General features: G+C 39.9%; 1 protein-coding gene across 2 annotated transcripts in view; it reads right to left on the bottom strand.

Annotated features, from left to right (window-relative positions):
• Nucleotides 1–17317, bottom strand: part of LOC139577778 (NACHT, LRR and PYD domains-containing protein 3-like) — a 30291-nt gene extending 12974 nt beyond the window's left edge. Inside the window, exons 1-9 of one of the 2 annotated variants that reach the window (XR_011675407.1) lie at nucleotides 14534–14749; nucleotides 8117–8346; nucleotides 6153–6319; nucleotides 4263–6051; nucleotides 4006–4179; nucleotides 3556–3729; nucleotides 3303–3476; nucleotides 2868–3041; nucleotides 571–617 (exon numbers count right to left, since the gene is read on the bottom strand). Coding sequence is in view for 1 of the 2 variants with exons in the window: in XM_071404945.1 (XP_071261046.1) it covers nucleotides 571–617; nucleotides 2868–3041; nucleotides 3303–3476; nucleotides 3556–3729; nucleotides 4006–4179; nucleotides 4263–6051; nucleotides 6153–6319; nucleotides 8117–8319 (2902 nt within the window). In the remaining variant the exon portion in view is untranslated. Of the gene's footprint in view, nucleotides 1–570; nucleotides 618–2867; nucleotides 3042–3302; nucleotides 3477–3555; nucleotides 3730–4005; nucleotides 4180–4262; nucleotides 6052–6152; nucleotides 6320–8116; nucleotides 8347–14533; nucleotides 14750–17240 lie in introns of those variants that run through there. The other variant, XM_071404945.1, reaches the window with a different exon arrangement.
• Between the last annotated feature and the right edge of the window lie 2461 nt (nucleotides 17318–19778).

The raw sequence follows: 19778 nt of genomic DNA, 5'->3' as shown, positions 1-19778 counted from the left end.
TTCTGGCTGCTTTCGGTGCAATTTCTGATTGTAGCCGCAATGTAAACTATGATTTATATCTGAAATATGCAAATTTTTTGAACAAAACATAGATTTATTGTATAACATGTTATAAGACTGTCATCTGATTAAGTTGTTTCTTGGTTTCTTTGGTTTGTTCTAGGTTAGTTTGGTTGATTTTGTGCATGCTACCTGTGCTGTGAAAAATGTCTGTGCTTTTTTCTATTTGTTGGTGAGCTAACATAAATATATATTGTGTTTTCCCTGTAAAACATTTAAAAAATCGGACATGTTGGCTGGATTCACAAGATGTGTATCTTTCATTTGCTGTATTGGACTTGTTAATGTGTGAAAGTTAAATATTTCAAAAAAAATATTTTTTGAATTTCGCGCTCTGCCTTTTCAGTGGAATGTGGGAGGAGTTCCGCTAGCGGAACGCTGGGGCTAGAAAGGTTAATCAAACAACATCTTCATATAAAATGCTGTTTTGTAGGAACAGAACAAGAATTGATTAGTTACTATGTTACTATAGTTCTGAATATGCAGTTAATTAGGATTAAAGAGACTTACATTTCCTCAGCCCTGATTTCAGCCTGCACTCTCCACCATGATCCACACTGTAGGAGAAACAGGTTATTGACTGACAAAGACCTAATAAAGCAGTCAACATTTAAACCATATTGTTGTGTTCTGGTGCACTATCCAAGGTCATTACTAGAGACATACAGGTATTCTATCCTACCTACTGCATACAGAACAGAGTACAATTCATTACTAGAGACATACAGGTATTCTATCCTACCTACTGCATACAGAACGGAGTACAATTCATTACTAGAGACATACAGGTATTCTATCCTACCTAATGCATACAGGACAGAGTACAATTCATTACTAGAGACATACAGGTATTCTATCCTTCCTACTGCATACAGAACAGAGTACAATTCATTACTAGAGACATACAGGTATTCTATCCTAACTACTGCATTCAGAACGGAGTACAATTCATTACTAGAGACATACAGGTATTCTATCCTACCTACTGCATACAGAACGGAGTAAAATTCATTACTAGAGACATACAGGTATTCTATCCTACCTACTGCATACAGAACAGAGTACAATTCATTACTAGAGACATGCAGGTATTCTATCCTACCTACTGCATACAGAACGGAGTACAATTCATTACTAGAGACATACAGGTATTCTATCCTACCTACTGCATTCAGAACGGAGTACAATTCCAACAGGATATCAGAGATGCAGAAGAAGAGTATTCATGTGGTGATGATGTATGCTGTGTTGGAGTGCTAAGCCTGCTGGGTAAACTTCCTCTTAACTTCTTATGGCTGCAGGGTCAGTATTGAGTAACTTGGAAAAATGTGCCCATTTCAAACGGCCTAGTACTCAATTCTTGCTCGTACAATATGCATATTATTATTACTATTGGATAGAAAACGCTCTAGTTTCTAAAACCGTTTGAATTTTTTCTCTGAGTGAAACAGAACTCCTTCTGCAGCCCACTTCCTGACAGGAAGTGAGATTTCTGAAATCGAGGTCTCTGTTCAAAGGCTTGCCTATAAATGGGCATGATACGTATTGGTATACATACACGTCATACACCTTCCCCTAGATGTCAAGAGGAAATGAGAGAAGAAATGAATGGATTATCTTGGTCTGAAGTGGAATAAATCCTCTTGGAATAAGTTGTCCGCCATTTTCTGTTTTTTCGAAAGTGCGAAGTTGAACCTGGAATCGCCTTCTGGAAAGCCGTCGTTATAGGCGAATACTATCTCCGGCTTTGATTTTATTTGATACATGTTACAATATCATCGTAAAGTATGTTTTTTCAATATAGTTTTATTAGATTATTGAAATTTATTCGGGACGTTAGGCGTGTTGCGTTGTCTGCTTTTGTTCAGGATGGAGAGCTTCGCGCCACTTGGCTAGTGTGCTTGCTAATTCAAGAGGGAAAGAGGTCGTTCTAAACCCAAACAAAGACGGTTCTGGACAAAGGACCCCTTGTACAACATTCTGATGGAAGATCAGCAAAAGTAGGACCCAGTTTGGGATGCTATTTCATATATCTGTCTAACTGTGCTATCGCTACCGGTTGCATTGAATCAATGTTGTTTTGTGTTAGCTATTGTAGTAAGCTAATATAACGCTATATTGTGTTTTCGCTGTAAAACACTTAAAAAAATCGGAAATATTGGCTGTATTCACAAGATCTTTGTCTTTCATTTACTATACACCATGTATTTTTCAGAAATGTTTTACGATGAGTATTAGGTATTTGACGTTGGTGTCTGTAATTACTCTGGTTGCTTCGGTGCTATTTCTGACGGTAGCTGTGATGGTAGCATCAATGTAAAACTGATTTATACCTCAAATATGCACATTTTTCGAACAAAACATAGATTTATTGTGTAACATGTTATAGGACTGTCATCTGATGAAGTTGTTTCTTGGTTAGTTTGGTTGGATCTTGGTTAGTTAGGCTGGCTTTGTGCATGCTACCTCTGCTGTGAAAAATGTCTGTCCTTTTCTCTATTTGGTGGTGAGCTAACATAAATATACGTGGTGTTTTCGCTGTAAAACATTTAAAAAATCGGACATGTTGGCTGGATTCACAAGATGTTTATCTTTCAAATGCTGTATTGGACTTGTTAATGTGTGAAAGTTAAATATTTCTAAAAAATATATTTTGAATTTCGCGCCCTGCACTTGAGCTGGATGTTGTCATAAGTGTGCCGGCGTCGGGCTTGCAGCCTCCCATCATGCCCTCATGTTACTGACCCTGCTACACTACATATGACACAACCGCTGCTCACACTATTAGGACATCTATTCTGACTTACTTCAGCTTCATCAGTTTATATGTGGGATCCACCAGAGCAGATGAAAGCAGTCCCCCTGCAGAGTCTCCTGGGTGATTGTAGCTCAGGTCCAGCTCTTTCAGGTGGGAGGGGTTTGACCTCAGAGCTGAAGACAGAGCAGCACAGCCCTCCTCTGTGACCAGACAGCCAGACAGCCTACAGAGAGACACAACATCTGTCTAGGTTGGTGTACTGGTGTCAATCATCTTGTAGGAAACCCATACATTTGTCCATGACACAAACATTGTGATGAAACATCAGATTTTCAGACTATTTGTTTTACTAAGCTCAGTACCAACCTGACTGAAACAGCTGTACTTACTCCAGTGTGTGTAGTTTACAGTCTGGATCCTCCAGTCCAGCAGACAGCAGTGTAACTCAGCTCAGTACAGACCTGACTGAAACAGCTGTACTTACCCCATTGTGTGTAGTTTACAGTCTGGATCCTCCAGTCCAGCAGACAGCAGTGTAACTCCTGAGTCTTGCAGGTCATTGTCTCTCAGCTCCAGTTGTTTCAGTTGTGAGTTGGGTGAACTCAGGACTGAGGCAAGATTTGAACAGCAACCCTCTGTCAGACCACACTGACCAAGACTAGAGGGCAGAAGAGCACATGATTAACACATGTTTAAAACATCCACATAATAACTAATTGTCAAGATATTTAACTCACACTAGTGTCTGTATGTTGCAGAGTGGACTGGTTAGTCCAACACAGAGCAGCTCCACTCCTCTGTCTCTCAGGTCATTGTAGCTGAGGTCCAGTTCTCTCAGGGGGGAGTTTGGTGTCTGCAGAGCTGAGGCCAGAGTCTCACAGGATTTATATGTGAGTTTACAGCCAGCTAGTCTGGAGAGAGGAGATATGTCGATACACTGTTAAATATGCAAAGCTTTAATAATAATAAGATGCATTAAGACAATAACAAAAGGACATGATTAGACTATGTTAAAAACATACTAACTCACTCAAGATATTTAACCTTAGTTTCATATATTTATCACATCGTATGTATGTTTCTGCATATTTACCAAGATGTTCAAATAATGTTAAAAACATAACACATAATTCCTACAAATATATGACCACTATAAAGACAGTGGATACTGAAGATAGTTAGCTCACACTAGTGTCTGTATGTTGCGGCATGGACTGGTTAGTCCAACACAGAGCAGCTCCACTCCTCTGTCTTCCAGGTCATTGTTGCTGAGGTCCAGTTCTCTCAGGGGGGAGTTTGGTGTCTGCAGAGCTGAGGCCAGAGTCTCACAGGATTCATATGTGAGGTTACAGCCAGACAGTCTGGAGAGAGGAGATAATCTGTTAGATATACAAATCCTTCATTATAATGATACTGTAAACATCAACTCAATAACAGAACTTACAGTGCTCTCTTGCAGGTTTTCACTACCGGCAGCAACCTCTGATAACCTTCCTTATATGTGTTGTATGTCTTCAGGTCAAACTCCTCCAGCACCTCCTCTGACATCAGTAACAGGTAGGCCAGGGCTGAACATTGGTCAGGTTTTAGTCTTGTTTCTGAAAGAGTTCCTGATCGCAGGGAGGTCTGCATGTCTTCAACTAGAGAGTTGGCACCAAGTTCATTCAGACAGTGGAACAAGTTGATGATCCTTTCTGGTGAGGATTCCTCCTCGATCTTGTATGAAAGGTACCTGACTGTTTTCTCATTCGTCTGTGTTGTACTTCCTGTCTGTGTCAGAAGGCCTCGTAACAGATTCTGATTGGACTCCAGTGAGAGACCCAGAAGGAAGCGGAGGAACAGGTCCAGGTGTCCATTCTCACTCTTCAAGGCCTGGTCCACTGCTCTCCTGTGTAAGTCAGACAACTGGATTGACTCCTTCTCTTCATCATCACTAGTGGGGGAGAAAACATTTTCCTTCTTGCCCAGACATGATTCTAAAGCATGCACTGCTGCTAGAAACTCCTGAATGCTCAGATGCACAAAGCTGTAGACCTTCCCTTGGTACAGCCCAGATTCTTCTTTAAAGATCTCTGTACACAATGCTGAGTACTCTGATGCCTCTGTGACATCAAGGCCACACTCTCTCAGGTCCTCCTCATAGAAGATCAGGTTGCCCTTCTGCAGCTGTTGGAAAGCCAGCTTTGCCAGTTTCAGGATCATCTCTTTGTCTGACTGAGACAGTTCCTTTGGGTTTGTCTCTGTGGCTTTGTTGTACTTCTTGTTCTTCACAATGATTTGGATGAGAATGAAGTGCGAGTACATCTGGGTCAGAGTTTTGGGGACTTCATCCTTCTCTGCCTCATTCAGTATCATCTCAAGGACAGTGGCTGATATCCAACAGAAGACTGGCATGTGGCACATGATGTGGAGGCTCCTTGATGTCTTCATGTGTTTGATGATATCATTGACCAGATTCTGATCTGTGATTTTCTTCCTGAAATACTCGTCCTTCTGTGGATCATTGAACCCTCGTACCTCTGTCACCTGGTCAACACACTCAGGAGGGATCTGATTGGCTGCTGCAGGCCTTGTGGTTATCCAGAGGAGAGCAGAGGGAAGCAGATTCCCCTCGATGAGGTTTGTCAGCAGCACGTCCACTGAGGTTGGCTTAGTGACATCACAGCACTTCTCATTGTTATTGAAGTCTAGAGGAAGTCGACACTCGTCCAGACCATCAAAAATGAAAACAGTTTTGATTTCACCAACTTCAATGCTGTCAATCTCTTTCAGCTCTGGGAAGTAGTGGGAAAGAAGTTGCATCAGACTGTATTGGTCCCTTTTCAGGTTCAGATCACGGAAAGGAAGAGGAAACATGAAATTAACGTCCTGATTTGCTTTTCCCTCTGCCCAGTCAAGGATGACCTTCTGCACAGAGACTGTTTTTCCAATGCCAGCGATTCCTTTTGTCAGCACAGTTCTGATAGGTTTGTCTTGTCCAGGTAAAGGCTTGAAGATGTCGTTGAATTTGATTGGTTTCTCTTGTGTGGTTTGTTTCTTGGATGCCATCTCTATCTGTCTAACCTCATGTTCATTATTGAGCCCTCCACTTCCACCCTCTGTGATGTAGAGCTCTGTGTAGATGTCCTTTAACAGACTTTGGTTTCCATGGTGTCCAATTCCTTCAGATATGTGTTGATACTTGTGTTTCAGTTTAGCCTTAATGTCTTGTTGGACTGTCAGCAGAGTTTCACCTGTAGGAAAAGAATGAGAGTTGGGACTCATAAGTTTGTGTGTGTGTTTTATAAGGGCGTTTGTACCGTTCTTTGTAATATTGAATGAAACACAGTCTTACTTCTTCTGTCCAGAAGGTTTTGTGTGATCTTTAATGCATCCTCACTGTCCAAACTCTCCACTTCCTTATTGTCATCTGGTAATGGTTCCTGGCTGAAAGCAGGTGGCTGATCACTCTTCATTGATAGCAGGCTGGTTGTAGGTGACTCTGCTCTGGGCTTCTGGACACTGAACAAAACAAGGAGACAGATCACCTCATCAATATCACATCAATACCTCATCTACTTCATTTTAACAACTGTATAGTGGAACTTCTAGAAATCCTGATGTTTCTTTTAAAGCTACAGTCTGCAATTGGTGAATCCATTTTTGGCCTTTTAAATGAATGATGTACAGTCATGGCCAAAAGTTTTGAGAATGACACAAATATACATTTTCACAAAGTCTACTGCCTCAGTTTGTATGTTGGCAATTTGCATATACTCCAGAATGTTATGAAGAGTGATCAGATGAATTGCAAAGTCCCTCTTTACCATGCAAATGAACTGAATCCCCCAAAAACATTTCCACTGCATTTCAGCTCTGCCACAAAAGGACCAGCTGACATCATGTCAGTGATTCTCTCGTTAACAGAGGTGCGAGTGTTGATGAGGATAAGGCTGGAGATCACTCTGTCATGCTGATTGTTTTCAAATAACAGACTGGAAGCTTCACAAGGAGGTTGGTGCTTGGAATCATTGTTCTTCCTCTGTCAACCATGGTTACCTGCAAGGAAACACGTGCCGTCATCATTGCTTTGCACAAAAAGGGATTCACAGGCAAGGATATTGCTGCCAGTAAGATCGCACCTAAATCAACCATTTATCGGATCATCAAGAGCTTCAAGGAGAGCAGTTCAATTGGTGTGAATGAAGGCTTCAGGGCTCCCAAAGTCCAGCAAGCGCCAGGACTGTCTCCTAAAGTTGATTCAGCTGCGGGATCGGGGCACAGAGCTTGCTCAGGAATGGCAGCAGGCAGGTGTGAGTGCATCTGCACGCACAGTGAGGTGAAGACTTTTGGAAGATGGCCTGGTGTCAAGAAGGGCAGCAAAGAAGCCACTTCTCTTCAGGAAAAAAGTCAGGGACAGACTGATATTCTGCAAAAGGTACAGGGATTGGACTGCTGAGGATGGGGGTAAAGTCATTTTCTCTGATGAATCCCCTTTCCGATTGTTTGGGGCACCCGGAAAAAAGCTTCTCCGGAGAAGACAAGGTGAGCGCTACCATCAGTTCTGTGTCATGCCAACAGTAAAGCATCCTGATACCATTCATGTGTGGGGCTGCTTCTCAGCCAAGGGAGTGGGCTCACTCACGATTTTGCCTAAGAACACAGCCATGAATAAAGAATGGTACCAACACATTCTCTGAGAGCAACTTCTCCCAACCATCCAGGAACAGTTTGGTGACGAACAATGCCTTTTCCAGTGTGATGGAGCACCTTGCCATAAGGCAAAAGTGATAACTAAGTGGCTCGGGGAAGAAAAAAAATTGATATTTTGGGTCCATGGCCAGGAAACTCCCCAGACCTGAATCCCATTGAGAACTTCTGGTCAATCCTCAAGAGGTGGGTGGACAAACAAAACACCCACAAATTCTGACAAACTCCAAGCATTGATTATGCAAGAATGGGCTGCCATCAGTCAGGATGTGGCCCAGAAGTTAATTGACAGCATGCCAGGGCGGATTGCAGAGGTCTTGAAAAAGAAGGGTCAACACTGCAAATATTGACTCCTTGCATCAACTTCATGTAATTGTCAATAAAAGCCTTTGACACTTATGAAATGCTTGTAATTATACTTCAGTATTCCATAGTAACATCTGACAAAAATATCTAAAGACGCAGCAAACTCTGTGGAAATTGATATTTGTGTCATTCTCAAAACTTTTGGCCATGACTGTAGACCTACATTTGATGTAATTTGGGAACACTTTTCCCTTTAATTTTATATCTTCAAGAGAACTGTATATTTTACATTTAATCTCTTACCTCTGAGAACTGGTGTCTTGAGTCATTTTAGAAGCAGGAGTCCCCTCCTCTCTCTCCCCAGAGAGACTCATTTTAGAGGCAGTGGTTTCCTCTCTCTCCCCAGAGAGACTCGTTTTAGAGGCAGTGGTCTCCTCCTCTCTCTCCCCAGAGAGACTCATTTTAGAGGCAGTGGTCTCCTCCTCTCTCTCCCCAGAGAGACTCATTTTAGATGTAAGTCACAGCTCACTCAGCTACAATGAGAAGAAACAGAACAGTCAATATTTCTGAACATTGTTGAAGAACCATTAACAATGACAACACCTTTTCTATCTGTGGTCAAAGAGTACAATCAGCGACTTCATATTGTATTCCAACATACACAGTCCAATATGTTTTTCATTTGATTTGACTTGGATCCCCACTAGTTGACTCCATAACAACAGCTAGTCTACCTGGTTGGATCCCCACTAGCTGACTCTCTAACAACAGCTAGTCTACCTGGTTGGATCCCCTGACTCCCTAACAACAGCTAGTCTACCTGGTTGGATCCCCTGACTCCCTAACAACAGCTAGTCTACCTGGTTGGATCCCCTGACTCCATAACAACAGCTAGTCTACCTGGTTGGATCCCCTGACTCCATAACAACAGCTAGTCTACCTGGTTGGATCCCCTGACTCCATAACAACCCATTTTGGGGGGAAATCTATTACAACAAAGTACTTCATTAATTGTTAACCAGAAATTATTTGATATTGATATAAACATGCCTGCATTGGGTCTTTAAAACTAGAATCCTTAGTTGCTACATTCATTTTTGGACTTATGAATGAATGATATACTGTATACTGATTCATTCTTGAAGAATATAACTTATAAATGTCTCATGAGTTCAGTTCAACTGTCGTACTGCATCAGAACCCAAAATATTAGCTTGTTTTACTCCAATGTTTGGAAACAAACACCATAGCCTTAAAACATGGTTAAAACTGTAATTTAAAACCTGATGAGGACAGGGGGTGCTGTTTTCACTTTTGGGGAAAAACGTGCCCAATTTAAACGGCCTCGTTCTCAATTATTGCTCGTACAATATGCATATTATTATTACTATTGGATAGAAAACACTCTCTAGTTTCTAAAACCGTTTGAATTTTGTCTGTGGGTAAAACAGAACTCCTTTGGCAGCACACTTTGTGACCAGGAAGTGGAAAGTCTGAAATCTATCTTCTGTTCAAGTGACTGCCTATAAATGGGCATGATACGTATGACTATACGTGCACGTCATACACCTTCACCCGGATGTCAAGAGGAAGTGAGAGGAAAAATGAGTTGATTATCTCTGTCTGACGTTGAATAAGCCCTCTTGGAACAACGTGTCACCCATTTTCTGTTTTCTGCAAGGCGCGTGGAGAGACCTGTTGTTGCCTACTGGAAAGCTGTCGTTATGGGCGAATATGATCTCCGGCTTTGATATTATTTGATACATGTTACAATATCATCCTAAAGTATGTTTTTTCAATATAGTTTCATTAGATTATTGAACTTTATTCGGGACGTTCGGCATGTTGCGTTGTTTGACTTTGTTGACGTTGGAGAGCTTAGCGCCGCATGGCCAGTGTGCTTTCTAATTCAAGAGGGAAAGAGGACGTTCTGAATCCAAAACAACGACGGTTCTGGACAAAGGACCCCTTATACAACATTCTGATGGAAGATCAGCAAAAGTAGGAACCATTTTGTGATGCTATTTCATATATCTGTCGAACTGTGTACTAGTAGCTTTGCGCTCAGGTTTTGGTTATTCCCTTACCATAACTAAGTCTTATGTCGTAATGAAGATATTTTTAGAATTCTAACACTGCGATTGCATTAAGAACTAATGGATCTATCGTTTCCTATACAACATGTATTTTTTTGTAATGTTTATGAATAGCTATTTGGTCAGAATAGCTGAGAGTCTAATAGAAATATCCGCACATTCTGGGAAAAAGATGCTACGTTAGCACGTTATGCTACGTTATGCTACTTTGTATAACCACGGATTTCAGCTCTAAATATGCACATTTTCGAACAAAACATAAGTGTATGTATAACCTGATGTTATAGGACTGTCATCTGAGGAAGGTTTATGAAGGTTAGTGAAATGTAATATCTTTTGCTGGTTTATTCGCTAACGCTAACGTGCCTATTGCTATCGCTAACGTGCCTTGATGAATGAATGCGGTAGTGTGGTAGGCTATTGTAGTAAGCTAATATAATGCTATATTGTGTTTTCACTGTAAAACACTTAAACAATCGGAAATATTGGCTGTATTCACAAGATCTTTGTCTTTCATTTGCTATACACCATGTATTTTTCAGAAATGTTTTATGATGAGTATTTCGGTATGTCACGTTGGTGTCTGTAATTATTCTGTCTGCTTTCGGTGCAATTTCTGATTGTAGCCGCAATGTAAACTATGATTTATACCTGAAATATGCAAATTTTTTGAACAAAACATAGATTTATTGTATAACATGTTATAAGACTGTCATCTGATTAAGTTGTTTCTTGGTTTCTTTGGTTTGTTCTAGGTTAGTTTGGTTGATTTTGTGCATGCTACCTGTGCTGTGAAAAATGTCTGTGCTTTTTTCTATTTGTTGGTGAGCTAACATAAATATATATTGTGTTTTCCCTGTTGGCTGGATTCACAAGATGTGTATCTTTCATTTGCTGTATTGGACTTGTTAATGTGTGAAAGTTAAATATTTCAAAAAAAAAATAATAATAATTTCGCGCTCTGCCTTTTCAGTGGAATGTGGGAGGAGTTCCACTAGCGGAACGCCGGGGCTAGAAAGGTTAATGTTGATATCATGTATGGTCAGTCCTTGCATCCATAGCTCCGTCTATGAATTTAAAAACCCTACAATGGTCGCGCCCCCGCGGAAATCAAATTAACATAAAACAATCCCCATCAAAAAAATAGTTTTTTTGTTGTTGTTGCATGGGCTGCGTCTCAATATGCTGCATCTGCCGATATCGCCCTTCCGCATCTGCGGTGAAAGGTGGCAGAGCTAGAGCGGAGTTTGTCAAACCATGAGATGTCCCGAAAATCGGTCTTCTCACAAAATCTTATGTAGCGTCTGAAAGGTTTGTCCTACAAACTATTATGACCACTCTATTGAAAGATGAGAGTCTCTGGGAGAACATGATGGTGTTCTCTGTTTTCCTCTAGGACGCCCTCAAGCCTCAAGACTCATCTGAAGGTCTCCGGTACCAGTTTAAAAAATGAATGGAAGTATATATGGAGATAGTTTAGGCACTAAAATAAGGGGATAAATACATGTAAAAAGATACATGTTTCCTGATCTTTCTGATCTCTCAGATAGAGGACAGACACTCCAGAAAAGACTTCCTTTAGATCTTGTTTTGGACTATCTGTTATTCAATGTGTTTCTATTGGCTAATAGCAGTAATGACTATCTGTTATTCAATGTGTTTCTATTGGCTAATAGCAGTAATGACTATCTGTTATTCAATGTGTTTCTATTGGCTAATAGCAGTAATGACTATCTGTTATTCAATGTGTTTCTATTGGCTAATAGCAGTAATGACTATCTGTTATTCAATGTGTTTCTATTGGCTAATAGCAGTAATGACTTTCTGTTATTCAATGTGTTTCTATTGGCTAATAGCAGTAATGACTATCTGTTATTCAATGTGTTTCTATTGGCTAATAGCAGTAATGACTATCTGTTATTCAATGTGTTTCTATTGGCTAATAGCAGTAATGACTATCTGTTGTTCCATGTGTTTCTATTGGCTAATAGCAGTAATGACTATCTGTTATTCAATGTGTTTCTATTGGCTAATAGCAGTAATGACTATCTGTTATTCAATGTGTTTCTATTGGCTAATAGCAGTAATGACTTTCTGTTATTCAATGTGTTTCTATTGGCTAATAGCAGTAAGGACTATCTGTTATTCAATGTGTTTCTATTGGCTAATAGCAGTAATGACTATCTGTTATTCAATGTGTTTCTATTGGCTAATAGCAGTAATGACTATCTGTTATTCAATGTGTTTCTATTGGCTAATAGCAGTAATGACTATCTGTTATTCAATGTGTTTCTATTGGCTAATAGCAGTAATGACTATCTGTTATTCAATGTGTTTCTATTGGCTAATAGCAGTAATGGCTATCTGTTATTCAATGTGTTTCTATTGGCTTATAGCAGTAATGGCTATCTGTTATTCAATGTGTTTCTATTGGCTAATAGCCGTAATGACAATCTGTTGTTCAATGTGTTTCTATTGGCTAATAGCAGTAATGACTATCTGTTATTCAATGTGTTTCTATTGGCTAATAGCAGTAATGACAATCTGTTGTTCCATGTAGTGAATCTGTTATTCAATGTGTTTCTATTGGCTAATAGCCGTAATGACAATCTGTTGTTCAATGTGTTTCTATTGGCTAATATCAGTAATGACTATCTGTTATTCAATGTGTTTCTATTGGCTAATAGCAGTAATGACTATCTGTTATTCAATGTGTTTCTATTGGCTAATAGCAGTAATGACTATCTGTTATTCAATGTGTTTCTATTGGCTAATAGCAGTAATGACTATCTGTTATTCATGTGTTTCTATTGGCTAATAGCAGTAATGACTATCTGTTATTCAATGTGTTTCTATTGGCTAATAGCAGTAATGACTATCTGTTATTCAATGTGTTTCTATTGGCTAATAGCAGTAATGACTATATGTTATTCATGTGTTTCTATTGGCTAATAGCAGTAATGACTATCTGTTATTCAATGTGTTTCTATTGGCTAATAGCAGTAATGACTATCTGTTATTCAATGTGTTTTTATTGTCTAATAGTAGTAATGACTATCTGTTGTTCCATGTAGTGAATCTGTTATTTAATGTGTTTCTATTGGCTAATAGCAGTAATGACTATCTGTTATTCAATGTGTTTCTATTGGCTAATAGCAGTAATGACTATATGTTATTCATGTGTTTCTATTGGCTAATAGCAGTAATGACTATCTGTTATTCAATGTGTTTCTATTGGCTAATAGCAGTAATGACTATCTGTTATTCAATGTGTTTTTATTGTCTAATAGTAGTAATGACTATCTGTTGTTCCATGTAGTGAATCTGTTATTTAATGTGTTTCTATTGGCTAATAGCAGTAATGACTATCTGTTATTCAATGTGTTTCTATTGGCTAATAGCAGTAATGACTATCTGTTATTCAATGTGTTTCTATTGGCTAATAGCAGTAATGACTATCTGTTGTTCCGTGTTTATGGAGAATGGAGAACATTGATGGGGTGGGGGCCACAAAAAAAAACGCAACACATCATGAGGGACCGGAGTGTCTCATGGGTCTGCGTACACACATCCATACACCCCCATGGGTCGGGAGAAAACATTTTCAGATTTACAGATAATTCTACTCATGTTGCCATGGGGACATGTTGCCATGGGGTGGAGGTAAATGTTAGCAGTTTTTAATATGATAACTGATGATCAATGGGCCCCACCCCGGTTGGTAATTCAACCATGCTTACTACAAGTATAACCGCTAGACTAATTGACCAATCTAAAAACATGTAGCTAACATGTGCCAATAGACTGACTGCTGATGCACAACCACATTTACACACTGCACCATGTGTTTTCTATTATTCTAAAGGTCAACAGGAAGTTTAGATCCAGACTGAGTTCCAAAACAATGTTTATATTATTGGTCCAGGGCCGCCAGTTGCACGTCCCTGGTTTAGTGAATAGACCCCATGCACTGCTTGAGTTCACTTGAGGTGCGATCAGTTTATCTCGCCCGGCGCACCGGGGTTTCATTCTGAGAAAAGGCGTGCTGACGATTCAACTCGTGGTTCACAACGCGCATATACGAGCCGGTGAAGTTAAATCGAGCGCAACTGCAGTGAGCAAAACGGACCACCGCCTTCCTGATCTGTCACCAGAAAGCTTTAAACTTAAAATCTGATTTAGCCTCACATTTAAATCGTTTATATGCACATTGTTGAACGTCACATTTACTCGACGAGACAGACTACTTTATTTAATGAAAGCTATAAATTGCGATGCACGTCTTCTTTCAGGAAGTGAAAGTGAGCCAGTTTCCTCAGATAATAATCACCTTAATGTGCTGTCAATCTCCTATAACAATAATACCATACCTCATAGCCCTGTAGCCTATAACACTAATACCATACCTCATAGCCCTGTAGCCTACATCACATCTTATTGATTAGGCTAATCACTATGAATCAACAACAATGTAAATAAACCTAAAATAATCATTCTTTAAAGTTTAAATCAATATTGTATTAACTTGGCGGATGTTTAACCCGCTAAATCATCTCTCTCTTTATGATAATCTAACTTCTCAAAAATACTTTTCTACGTGACATTGTAAAAGAACGCTACAAACCTCTGAAACATGTTTCCTCGACGATAACGTCCGTTACTTCCTCTACTTCCTTATACTAGTATTTCCTGTTTCAACTAGTGATGGGTCGTTCGATAACGAAAGGTTGTTTTTGAACGATCTTTTTGGTGAACGTCGGTAACCGAATTGCATCGGTGAAAGAGCCGTTCATTTAGCTCCCTGGTTTACATACAGCTACGAGGTGCTTTTTTTTTTTACCTCAAAACAACGATTACCTGCAGATAAGTTACACAATAATAATTCTCTAAAGAGGGTGATTCCTTACTGCAGAAACAATAAATAGTGGGGAGAGCGCGTCATTCTTGTCAAGGCTTTGTAGTGCGTAAAAAAAACAGGTGATCTAATAATTGAAATACTAGTTATCCAAAAAAATGTAAACGCCAACTTACTTTTTTGGCCAAAACTTTTGTATTTTCCTGATGTTATGAATTTTAGTGACGTTCCCGAATGTATTTCGTTATTTGGTCCTCAAAACTTGAACTCGAGATTTACCAATTGGAGAACGCAGCGTTTCCCGCAACCATATGATTGGTCGGGTAAGATAACGCGTCATCACACTCCCTTATCTGATTGGTCGGGTAGGCGGATCTTCTGACTTTGTCCGACTGGGAAAAATCTATTTGAACGGTCCTCTTTCTCGGGCGTTGACATCGTATTTTTCTGAGTTCCCAGTTGTTGTGAACGCGGAATTAACTTTTCACATTAGCCCTTCATTTAGTTTCAATGCCCATTGCTCACGGTCATGTGCAGTCAATCTCCCATACCCTACCTCATAGCCCTGTAGACTAGAATATAACATTGATTCATGTATTCTAGGCTGATTAATTATTTATGAATTAATTATGAATATTCTTTAAATAAAAAAATGTATAATAATAATCTCAGACCCGAGATGCAAAAACTCCCAAATGCAATGTCCCAAGAAGGAAGTAACTCTACCTAAATAATGCACAAGTGACATTTTAACTTCCTTCATGAGGAGAGAGAATGCAGGAGACGGTCAACTAATAAACATAAAACAATCATTTACAGAAGAAAAGGCGATGTCTGTGTCTGAATGTCTGTATCGGGATAGCCTGCTCCTTTAACGACGGAACTAACAGAAAATACTGTCAGCTTGAGACCTAAATATCCCTGGATAAACACTCACAATAATGTGTTTCTAAAAGTGAATTCAAAGGCTGTGTAGAATGACTGTATATCCTAATAATGCATTGAAGTAATATATTTATTTTATTCAGCCTAAAGGCGAAATGTATAGGCATGATGTTGAAGTGCTGTTGTTGATAAGTTGTTGAAGTGCTGAGCGCTCCTGCCAGCCTCTAGCATGTCACACATAAGTCACAATTTATTTCTGAACTGGCCTTGAAATAATAATAATAATAATAATATAGGCTAAATGTCTTGTTCCTGACTGATTCAGAGTTAGTATGTTGTTTAGTAGCCAGTTGAAATGATGAAAGTCAATTGATAGTGACAGAATCCGACATTATTTCCCAGCAAAGTCCATGTTTTTGTCTCCTCGCCTATAGAAGGTTGCAGCACAGCCTCTGAATGTCATAGAGACAAACCAATGATATTCTGTATGCAACACAAATCCCTCTTGTTGTTAGTAGCCTAAAGTCAAATTAAAATAAACGCTGTTTATGTGAATTAAGCCTCGAATTAGCCTACTTTCAGCACACATGCGCTGTTCATCTCCGCGGCTGCCGCTTCATATGTAAATTATGTAAATGAATTAAATATGGTTTATTGTTTATTTCTATATTTAATTGAAATGAATCAGGGGAGCCCAGTTGAGACCAGTGTCTCATTTGTAATGGAGTCTTGAGGACAACAATTCCATCAATACAACAACAAAAGATTAAAAGAAACTACAAGACAGCTGTAAATACATTCAGCACTGCTTGAGATCACATGAGGTGCAATCAGTTTCTCCCCGTTGTACCGGGGCTTGTATTCAGAAGAAAGGTGTGCCGACAACGACTGAACCAGTGAGTAACATTATGCAACGGTGCACCGGCCAACTTATATCGAGCGCACAGCAGTGAGCAAAAGGGACCACCACTTTCCTGATCCGTGTCGCCAGAAAGCATTTTCAACGTTGATTTAGCCCTACATTCAAATAGTTTCTGTGCCCATTGTTGCACGTCACTTTACTTGACTGACTTGTCGAAACAGAGTGTTTTCTTTAGTGACAGATTTACATTATTCCGATTCATGTCTTCTAACGTAGTTTCATCATGCGGATAATAATCACGATAAGGCGCTGTCCGTCGCCTTTACCAATAATACCCTACCTCATATCCCTGTAACCTTTACCAATAATACCCTACCTCATAGCCCTGTAACCTATAACAATAATACCATACCTCATAGCCCTGTAGCCTATAACAATAATACCATACCTCATAGCCCTGTAGTCTATAACAATAATACCATACCTCATATCCCTGTAGCCTATAACATCACATTGGATCATATTGATTGGATCATATTGATTAGGCTAATCAATACGAATCAACACCAATGTAAATAAGATGTGACTTATCATTTTGTAAAGTTGAAATCAGTATTGTACTAATCTAACAACTATTCAGACGTATTTCCCTTAAATCATCTGTCTCTCTATGAAAGCCCAACTTCTCCACAACACTTTTCTACATTAAATTATAAAAACACTACAAACCTCAGATGTTTTGTCTTCTACCCGTAAAGTCCATTTCTTCCTCTAGGTCTTTATACGTATCCTTCCTATGTTGAGATATGAGGTGGGTAGAGGTGGAGAGAGGGGTAGAGGTGGAGGGAGGGAGGGAGAGGGGGTTGGAGGTGGAGTGGGAGAGAGGGAGGAGACAGTTGGAGAGAGGGAGGAAACAGGTGGAGTGGGAGAGAGGGAGGAGACAGGTGGAGAGGGAGAGAACTTGAATGGGAGAAACTGAGAAACTCCCCAGATACAGGTGTGCCATGCTTGTAGTGTCATACCCAAGAATACTCAAGGCTGTAGTCACGAGTATTCTTGCATCAACAGAGTACTGATTAAAGGGTATGAATACTTATGTAAATGTGATATTTTCGGGTAGTTGTTTTTAAAATAATTGTGCAAAAATGTCTGAAAACTGTTTTTGCTTTGTTATTGTGTGTAGATTGATGAGAGGAAAAAAACATTTTTCAATGTGTTAAAAGTCAAGGTGCTGTATCTCTATGAAGACCGACAGGTCCCTGTATAATTCTCCTTTCCAGTGGTCAGTGGTGGGAGAGGGAGATATCATTAAGGTCTACATTTTCATCGTGACTATGTACATGGTTGGGGTCACTTCCATTTGAATTCCAGTCAATTCAGAAATTAAACAAAATTATAATCCAAATTGTCTTAATTGAGGAGAATTGGAATTAGAATTTCAGTCTACTTCCTGAATTGACTGGAATTTAAATGGAATTGACCCCAACCCAGACTATGTATTGGTTTACCAACCTTTCTCAATATATTTTTCAATTATGAATTCTCACACCCAGGGGTCATTTAAATCAAATCACATTTTATTGGTCCATACACATATTTAACAGATGTTATTGGTCCATACACATATTTAGCCGATGTTATTGGTCCATACACATATTTAACAGATGTTATTGGTCCATACACATATTTAACACATGTTATTGGTCCATACACATATTTAACAGATGCTATTGGTCCATACACATATTTAACACATGTTATTGTGGGTGTAGTGAAAATGGTCTAAAGTTGGCAGGAAGGTGAGTGTGTGTTTGTCTGTGTGTTTGTTCTGTGTATCTGTCTGTCTGTCTGTCTGTCTGGTCTGTCTGTCTGTCTTCACATATATCTATATTTCGTAATTATTTTAGATTTGTCGGTATTGTTGTGTATTGTTAGATACTACTGCACTGTTGGAGCTAGGAACACAAGCATTTAGTTTAGCAGCTGTGAAAAGAGTTGAGGGTTTGAATGGTGCATCAGAAGAGTTCATGGTGGTGGATAGGCCTACACTGCAGGATGCAGGGGTTTCCTTTCACCAGCAGGATCCTGACATTTTAAAGGTTAAGAAGGTGGACTTTGTGGCCTTTATAGCTGTGGTAATTAAGGGCACTGGCAAGGTGGAGAGAAGGTGGACTTTGTGGCCTTTATAGCTGTGGTAATTAAGGGCACTGCCAAGGTGGAGAGAAGGTGGACTTTGTGGCCTTTATAGCTGTGGTAATTAAGGGCACTGCCAAGGTGGAGAGAAGGTGGACTTTGTGGCCTTTATAGCTGTGGTAATTAAGGGCACTGCCGAGGTGGAGAGAAGGTGGACTTTGTGGCCTTTATAGCTGTGGTAATTAAGGGCACTGCCAAGATGGAGAGAAGGTGGACTTTGTGGCCTTTATAGCTGTGGTAATTAAGGGCACTGCCAAGATGGAGAGAAGGTGGACTTTGTGGCCTTTATAGCTGTGGTAATTAAGGGCACTGCCGAGGTGGAGAGAAGGTGGACTTTGTGGCCTTTATAGCTGTGGTAATTAAGGGCACTGCCGAGGTGGAGAGAAGGTGGACTTTGTGGCCTTTATAGCTGTGGTAATTAAGGGCACTGCCAAGGTGGAGAGAAGGTGGACTTTGTGGCCTTTATAGCTGTGGTAATTAAGGGCACTGCCGAGGTGGAGAGAAGGTGGACTTTGTGGCCTTTATAGCTGTGGTAATTAAGGGCACTGCAAAGGTGGAGAGAAGGTGGACTTTGTGGCCTTTATAGCTGTGGTAATTAAGGGCACTGCCGAGGTGGAGAGAAGGTGGACTTTGTGGCCTTTATAGCTGTGGTAATTAAGGGCACTGCCAAGGTGGAGAGAAGGTGGACTTTGTGGCCTTTATAGCTGTGGTAATTAATGGCACTGCCAAGGTGGAGAGAAGGTGGACTTTGTGGCCTTTATAGCTGTGGTAATTAATGGCACTGCCAAGGTGGAGAGAAGGTGGACTTTGTGGCCTTTATAGCTGTGGTAATTAAGGGCACTGCCGAGGTGGAGAGAAGGTGGACTTTGTGGCCTTTATAGCTGTGGTAATTAAGGGCACTGCCAAGGTGGAGAGAAGGTGGACTTTGTGGCCTTTATAGCTGTGGTAATTAAGGGCACTGCCAAGGTGGAGAGACAAATAGTGAGTAAAAAATACCCTAAATATGTTTAGAACTACAAATGAACTTTCTTCTGTCAATTCTTGTTTTTTTTATGTCAGAATTCCAACCCTTCT

The sequence above is a fragment of the Salvelinus alpinus genome, chromosome 6 (genome assembly GCF_045679555.1).
Source record: "Salvelinus alpinus chromosome 6, SLU_Salpinus.1, whole genome shotgun sequence".
NCBI lineage: Eukaryota > Metazoa > Chordata > Actinopteri > Salmoniformes > Salmonidae > Salvelinus > Salvelinus alpinus.
Note: the sequence above shows the minus strand (reverse complement) of the source record. Positions and strands in the feature narration are given on the sequence as shown.